General features: G+C 28.4%; 1 protein-coding gene across 1 annotated transcript; it reads left to right on the top strand.

Annotated features, from left to right (window-relative positions):
• The first annotated feature begins 3,196 nt into the window (after positions 1–3,196).
• Positions 3,197–5,869, top strand: LOC109790533 (Heavy metal transport/detoxification superfamily protein). Its single transcript, XM_020349720.3, has 3 exons — positions 3,197–3,625; positions 3,829–3,904; positions 4,085–5,869. The coding sequence occupies exons 1-3, from the start codon at positions 3,596–3,598 to the stop codon at positions 5,539–5,541; spliced, it is 1,563 nt and encodes a 520-aa protein (XP_020205309.2). The 5' UTR covers positions 3,197–3,595; the 3' UTR covers positions 5,542–5,869.
• The last annotated feature ends 2,505 nt before the right edge of the window (positions 5,870–8,374 follow it).

Genomic DNA, 8,374 nt, shown 5'->3' with positions numbered 1-8,374 from the left:
AGACTTTTCTAGTGTAAGTGACAAAATCTGAGAAACTAGAGAAATGATTGCTATCCCATTTTGTTGTGATTGAGCCGACGCTTGAGGTGCGAAAAAGATTAGGTTGGTTCAGTACAATGGAGTCACTTCTTCTCATATTGTTAGTTGATCTCTATAGATGAATGCATAATGACACATGAATTGAGGTGTGTTCATATACATTAATAAATGTCTAGGTTAATATGGTGTGGATGAGATACATGTTTGCTTTGGAGTGTTTAATTTTCATGTATATTTTGCTACAATGTTGTAGGTTATGGAATTGTTTTCTATACTTACATATTTTTGAATTTTAGCTTACCATTCTATTTCTATTGTGATTTAGATTACAATGATCATAGGAACAAATCAAGGTTAGACTTGAGGACCAATTATCGGTAGGTGGTGTGACTTTCTGTTGGTGTTGATGCTTACATGATGTAGTTTATATAGTCATGCTCGACTAACATTAGGACATATGATTATTTTGATATTATTATATACATGTATATAACTTGTCTATACTAATATAAGTGTTCTACTTCTATATTCACTTTTAAATATATGTATGACATATTTCCTTCTTTAATCTTGTATATTCTAATAAGTTAATTCTCGCTGTTAGTTGTAGTAATTCTATTTAGTATGATGACTATGGCAAATTGTTACACGCATTCTTTAATTTTTTTTTCTAGTGGTTAAAATTCATTGAAAATTATATTTACTATGTTCAATAATAATAAGTTTTGTGTAAGGAAAAAAAGTTCCAAAATAAGTGTTATTTTTGCTTTTCAATATAGTACTATTTTTTTTTCTTTCTTATTTGTTTTCTTAGTAATATTTTTTAGAAAGTATTTGTTGTGTTGTATTATTTATAATAAAATAGATTAACATAAAGTTAAATTTGTAAATTAACTATTTTTTTCATCTTTTAATAAACCATTCTTAGTATGTGTAAAAATAGTTTTAAATAACTCTTATTTAATGTAAAACTCATTAAAATTTATAGTTTTTTGATAAATTTCAGCCTTGATAAACAGAGTCTATTTTAAATATAATTTAGAAGTATTTTTTTATAGAATTTTTCAACTGAAAAGGAGTGTTTTTTTAATAGAAAAATTATTAAAAATACTTTTAATCTTATATCTAAAAAGACTAAATGTGTTAGAAAAAATGTTTCTCGGATTTCTCACATAGTTATCAACTTAATATTCTAGCTAGCTAAATTTTAACCATTAAAAAAAGTCTATAAAATGCTAAAAATAAAAATCATACGATGGTTACTAAACTACTATAAATTTGATAAATTAATTCTTTTTTTCTTCTTTTAATTTTCTAACCTTTAGCAATAAATTATTGTTAAAATAATTTTAAACATTATTATTATTATTATTAAATAATGGTGCTCAATTCATAATAATTGTAATTAAGAATGGAAATAGTCAGACTTTATTTACATATGATCTAACCTATTTAATAAAAAAGATTAAATTTAGATTTTTAAAAAATAAATTCATTTAAGAATGCTAGACTTAGACTTAAAAAAAGAATTGTCAAGCTAAATGGACCAACTTATTTATTTATACAATATAATAAAAAATAATATACATATTATAATATTAAAAAATATATAAATAAATAATTTTTAATAAAAAATTAAATTATTTATATATTTGATATTTTCATGAACTTAATTAAGTATTTTATATTTTTTGTTTATATGAAATTAAGAAATAAAAAATCTAACAGTTACATTTTTGCATATTATTTTTCTTCGTTTTCATAGTTGTTTATTTATAATATTATAAATAAGATGTAAGAAATATTTGAAAATTATTTTTTATAAGATTCTTTTTTCATTAAATATGTGCGTGAGTGTAGATTATTATATTCATGTATGAGTTATTTTTTTATCTTTTTTTTTTTTATCTTAGATTATAATTTTAATAATAAAAATATTAAAGTAATTTTTATCAACAAAATTAAACAAAGACTCTCAAACGTATTTAAGAATATATTTGTTAATTTATTTAAAATTAAATTTATTTATTTATTTATTTAATATTATTAATATAAAATAAATTTTCAAATAACATAATAAGTGAGATCAAACTTTTTAAAATGCTAGTTTAAACTTGAAAAAAATTTATAATAAATAATAAATTAGACTTAAACTTTAATTTTATAAAAACAAATTTTATCTATATATTTAAAATCTAAACTAATTTATTTTTATTTGTACTATTAATAAAAATGACTGTGTGAATCATGTCCATGAATAAAAGTATATGCAGATATAAATATCTTTTATTTTATAAAAGAAAAGGGAAAAAAATAGCTTTATTAACTAAACTTTTGCATAGAAGTTACATTTGGTTTAATTATTAAGAAGAATGTGGAGACCATTATTTGAGACTTAGGAAAAATAGATAACATATGTTTTTGCGTGTGATTTACAGATCTCATTCTCAGGAATTGAGTAAAATTTATCGGTGTGATGATGGTTGTGATTTTTTAGTGTAAATGTACTAAAATCCACTTCTACAAAAGGAAATTTACAAATTTGCCATTGACTATAATAAATGGGAAAATTCTAGTGTGAAGAGTCACAAAGTCTATGTTCCTGAGAAACTAATTTTCTACCGTTTGATCTCTTATATTTAGACCTATGGCTTGAATTTTTTTTTTTTCTTGTTATTTTTTGTCCTTTATTTCCTGATTTACTCTTCCTTTTACGAGACAGAGCCAAACATAGACACCGATGGCACCGCTTAGCACAACCACTGTGTTACCAACAAAGTTATTTGTCTGAATTTAAGATAATTTTTCTTATTGAATCTGGTTATATTATATTGAGATCTGTTTTTGTTGGCTCATACAAGATGACGGTGGTGGTGCAAAGGCCACAACCTTCCATGAAAACTGACCGAAAGAAGAAAAGAGATAACAGACTAAATAAATAAATTTGGAAAAAGAAATAAAAGAAAAAGAGAAAAAATTTGAAGCGTCCATTTGAAAAGAAATGAATCTAACGGTGTAAAAGTGATTAGTGACGGTGAGAGAGTTGACGTGTAGCCTCTGTCTAATAAATGGTAGTATTAATTGTATCACCCAATTTGGGAAGATAAACTCTGACGGACTTCATTCAGATCTGCTCATACATAATATCAAAAAACCAAAGATATAAATATTATTTTTATTTTTATTAATTAAGATAGAGTACTATACTACTACTTTAATAAGAAGTATTAATTAAATAAATACTGAGGCAACATCAAATCTCACTCACTCACTCATTGTGAAGAAGAAGGTGATTTTTGCAAAAGAAATAAAAAGCTTCTTCCTTGTTCCGCATGTGGTTCGGAAACATGTTGGAGCATGACCTTGGTGTTGTTCAGACTCGCTTTCTCTGCTCACTCAGAGACTGAGACACTTTTCTTTTTCTGTCATTGGCTGTGTGTTTGCTTCCAAAAGCTCTAAACAAGAGAAAGAGGAAAAAAAAAAAAAACTCTCTTCTCTGTCCCATTTTCTCAGATCTATTTCCTCCCTTTCTCTTTTCTTCCATTGCCGGTCAGACATGAGTAAAGAAGAGTTTTTGAAGATACAGGTGCGCTCTTTCATCTCATTCCTCAAACCCCATGTTCCTTATTCTCATTTCCACTCTTAATTTCTCACCATCTTCTTCTATTTTTTTTTTTTTTGGTGTATGATAAAGTAGCCATTTTTACCCCCATTTTAGTTTATTTTTGTTATTTACAAAGAAATTCCTCTTTATTCTGTTTCCGCCCTTGGGATTGCTTGTACATGCAGAAATGTGTTCTCAAAGTGAACATCCATTGTGACGGGTGCAAGAACAAAGTGAAGAAAATCTTACAGAAAATTGATGGTATGTATGTATCTATTGTCTGTTTCACTGTACTAGCCCATGTCATGATTACAAGTTACAACTCTTGAAACATTTATTTTAATTTTTTGTTTCTTGAAGAGAAAAAAAAAATCTGATATCATATCATAGGAATATCTTGAGTAGGTTGTTTGCTTATTTACCGAGTCGGTATATATTCAGGGGTTTTTACCACCGATATAGATGCAGAACATGGGAAGGTGACTGTTTCAGGGAATGTGGATCCTAATATTCTCATCAAGAAGCTTGCGAAATCAGGGAAACATGCAGAACTCTGGGGTGCTCCTAAGGGAAACAACAATAGCAACAACAACAATAACCAGAACCACATTGCGAACCAGTTCAAGAACATGCAAATTGACAAAAGTGGGGGGAACAACAAGGGTCAGAAGGGGGGTGGTGGTGGTGGTGGTGGTGGTGGTGGTGGTGGTGGTGGTGGGAATAACCATGGCAAGGGTAATCAACAAGGGCAAAACCCCCAACAACAACAACAAAACCCTCAACAACAGCTGCAACAGCAGCTGCAACAGCTTCAGCAGATTAAAGGGTTCCAAGATCTGAAGCTGCCTCAATTCAAGGATATGAACATGAAGCTGCCCAGCCACAACCCCAATCCCCACGGTGGTGGTGCCGCCAAAGCGGTTAAGTTCACTTTGCCTGAGGATGATGATTTGTCTGATGATGAGTTGGATGAGTTTGATGATGAATTTGATGATGAGTTTGTTGATGATGAAATGGATGATCCCCAGCATCCTCTCAATAAGATGATGATGAAGCCCCCTATGATGGGTAATGCCCCTATGGGTAACCAGGCTCAGATGATGTTGAATGGCATGATGAATGGTCAGAAAGGTGCAAATGGTGGTGGTGGAGGTAATGGGAAGAAAGGCGGTGGAGGAGGCAGTGGCGGAGGACCTATGCCTGTGCAAGTGCATAACATGGGTGGTGGAAATGATGGTAAAAATGGGAATGGAGGAAAGAAAGGTGGTGGTGGCGGCAACAGTGGGGGAGGTGGCGGAAACAATCAGAACCAGGGTGGTGGTAACAAAAACAATGGTGGCAAACAGGGAGGCGGCATGCCAAATGGAAACAACAAAAACAATGGTGGTGGTGGTGGTGGCATTCCTGGTAACAATGTGAATGTAGGTAAAAAGGGTAATAATGGAATGAGTGAAGGTGTTCAAGCTATGAACATGTTCCCAAACATGGGTGGTCATAATCCTAGTATGGTTGGTGCTACTATGGGTCCTATGGGTAACATGAACATCCCTATGGGCAGCAACATGTCAATGAATCAAATGGGAAACATTCCAGCTGTTCAAGGCCTACCAGCCACTACCATGAACAACGGTGGGGGTGGTGGTGGCGGATACTTCCAAGGTGGTGGTGGTCCGGATATGATGGGTGGCAATCCTTACCAACAACAGCAATACATGGCTGCTATGATGAACCAACAAAGGGCAATGGGGAATGATAGATTTCAACCAATGATGTATGCTAGGCCTCCCATGCCTGTCAATTATATGTATCCTCCTCCTTATAGCTACCCTCAACCTCATCAAGAACCATATTCCAGCTTTTTCAGTGATGAAAATACTTCCAGCTGCAGTGTTATGTGAAGTAGTAATGGTAATGGGTGGTGGTGGTAGTGCTGGTTATGGTTTCAACTTGCAAGCCCTTTCTAATCTGATGCAATATTATACAACAATGGAAATGAGTTTTAATGGTTTTCAATTTTCTTTTCTTTTATCCCTTTTCTCCAAGTTAAACTAGAGCTTTTGGTTACCATAGAGGAGTAATTTATAGATTTTATAATATTTATGATCGTGGAAACTATGAGATGATCATGTAACTGGGGATGTGGTGGTGGGTTTCCTCCTCCATGTGAGATGTTTATGTGTTTATATATATGTTGCAAACAGAAATAAATTTCATGTCTGCACTTTATTTTTTTTCCTTGAGAATCAATCTTTGTTGTGGGATGCACAGTAATACCATGCTTTGTATTATAATAGTATTTGATAGTGTCAATGTGAGGGAAATGATGAATGTTTGCGTGGTGGGGTGCACACTGAAGTTGGCATATTGAGGGATGGACCCAGCAACCAAAAACTATAGGGCCCCTTGTGATAAGGGCGTGGGTGGGGTACCATACATCATCACCGTCACTCATTATATTGTGATAAACGTAAACCCCAAATTCCTATGTCAGGAGTGAGTTTATTTATTTGAAAATACTGGTCACGCACTATGTGTTCATACCATTTAATTATTACTTATTACAGCACTCACAAACCAATGCATAATTGGAACTTCTTGATAACCCCGGAGCAAATGGAACAGAATACAGGATATTCACATGCCTTTGTTGTTCAAGGTTCAAGCCCTTCATTTTTTTATTCTAGCCCTTCATTTTTTTATTCTCATATTCACATGATATTTATTTTTTTGTTCATTTTTTCCTTTCGATCAAATTTTAATTTCATTTCTTACCTGAGAGGACTGAGCTCAGTTTTTGTTGCTGTTGAAACTGTAGATCTGATATCATTCCTTACAAATGCAGAATAATTCTACACCAGAATTCTTAAAAGCTAGTGTGGATTTTGTCATCCAAAATCAACAAGTTTGTCAGGAGCAAGAGATATTTTACAATAAACTCATACAAAAATGTCCTATAAGGACTAAGGACCAAGATATAAAACGTAACACACATTAACGACATTTTCATTAAATCTTTCTTGTATGTTGTCTTTCATCGTTCACACGTTACATTTTTTTTTTAAATTGGTAGACAAAAAAATAGAATTAAAAGTGTTTGTATTTAAACTAAAGGGAATCTTTCAAATTATAAAGATTAAAAAGTAAAACTTGTTTATAAGTTAATGAGTAATTAAACTGTAGAAAAAATTATTTCTTAAATTAGGTGTACATTTGTTAAATATAATTATTACTTAAATAATTTAAATTATAAGGTATTTTTTTAAATAAATTTTAAATTTATACTATTTTTATTGATCTTGATTAATTAATTATTTTTTTTAATATATAAAAAATTGGAAATATTTAACAAATTAATCCTTATGTATTAAACAACTCTTTCTTGCACGAAATTGCTTTTAGAAACTTTTATTCAAGATAATTTTTAAGGATTGTATTAATAATTATTTATATATTTTGATTTTTATTTATCATAAATAATTTTTAATATTTTTAAAATAAATTATTAATAAATAAAAATAATCATGTACTACAATATAAATTATTTATAAAAATATAATTTTATTTGTATATACAACTTATTATAAATTTTAGTTGCATATAATAAATATTTAATTTATACATTGTACAGACTAAAACACTAATTTATTAAAAAGTAAATTATTAATATATCTTTATTATAACCTTTAATATTTTTATTTATTATTTTTTTTTCAACCATTATTATTTTATTGGCTATTTTCTTAAATGAAAAATTTTCGTATTTTCTAACTAAAATAAAAATTATATTATATATTTAAATGTTTAACATAAAATAATAATAATTATTTTTATATAAAAATTGATAGAATATCCATAAAAGAAATAGACAATCAAACTAAAACTTTTATATAAATTCAAGCAGTTGATATCATGTTTTTATTTTAGTTATTATCACTATTACTAACAACAATGAAAAACTTACTAATATACATATATAAAAAATATATTTTTTGATTTATATTGTGAGAGGTATTTGTGTTGATTATAAGAGATATTTTTTTTATTTATAAATCAATACAAATACCTCTGATCATAGTTGTGGTGACTATAATGAATAACTTGAACATAAGTAAAAAAGAATTAATATATAAAAAATATAATAAATTAATAAATTAATTAATATATTTAAATTTAATTAATTTATTTTGAAAATATGATTTAAATTCTTAGTAATTAATAACTAAATAACATTTTATATATTTATCTAAGTGGGAAAAGGATAAAAATATAATTATTTAAATAATTCTTTTATATAAATATTTAACTATATAAAATATAATTTAAAAATTTTAATTTATTTTGATTTCTAACCCATCTCATCGTATTAAAAATCTACAATTTTTAATTGATTTCTTATATATTTCTTTTTAATCAATTCTTCTTTATTTATTTCCTTCCCTTTAAACAATTTTTATCTCTCTAAAAATTAGTAGTAATGTATGTATGAAAAGTAAAAAAATAAAATAAAATAGCTTGTGAGTTGAGATTAATAATGTAAAATAATGTAACAATGTAAAATAATTTTACATTGTTAACTAATTAATACCATTATAAGCATGAATTTTTACTTAATTATTGTAAAAATCACAACTAATGATGATTTTTATTGGATGATGATGTAAAACTACATCTCTTATATGTATAAGAAGTTCAAACACTGATAAATTTTTTTATTAACTATTATACCGTTTA

This window comes from Cajanus cajan, chromosome 1 (assembly GCF_000230855.2).
Source record: "Cajanus cajan strain Asha chromosome 1, NIPB_CcT2T_4, whole genome shotgun sequence".
NCBI lineage: Eukaryota > Viridiplantae > Streptophyta > Magnoliopsida > Fabales > Fabaceae > Cajanus > Cajanus cajan.
Note: the sequence above shows the minus strand (reverse complement) of the source record. Positions and strands in the feature narration are given on the sequence as shown.

Excerpts from the sequence above, each read along its gene's own strand:
- LOC109790533 (XM_020349720.3), top strand. The coding sequence starts at position 3,596 with ATGAGTAAAGAAGAGTTTTTGAAGATACAG. Across the intron at positions 3,626-3,828 it reads AAGAGTTTTTGAAGATACAG|AAATGTGTTCTCAAAGTGAA; the intron begins GTGCGCTCTTTC and ends TTGTACATGCAG. Across the intron at positions 3,905-4,084 it reads AATCTTACAGAAAATTGATG|GGGTTTTTACCACCGATATA; the intron begins GTATGTATGTAT and ends GTATATATTCAG.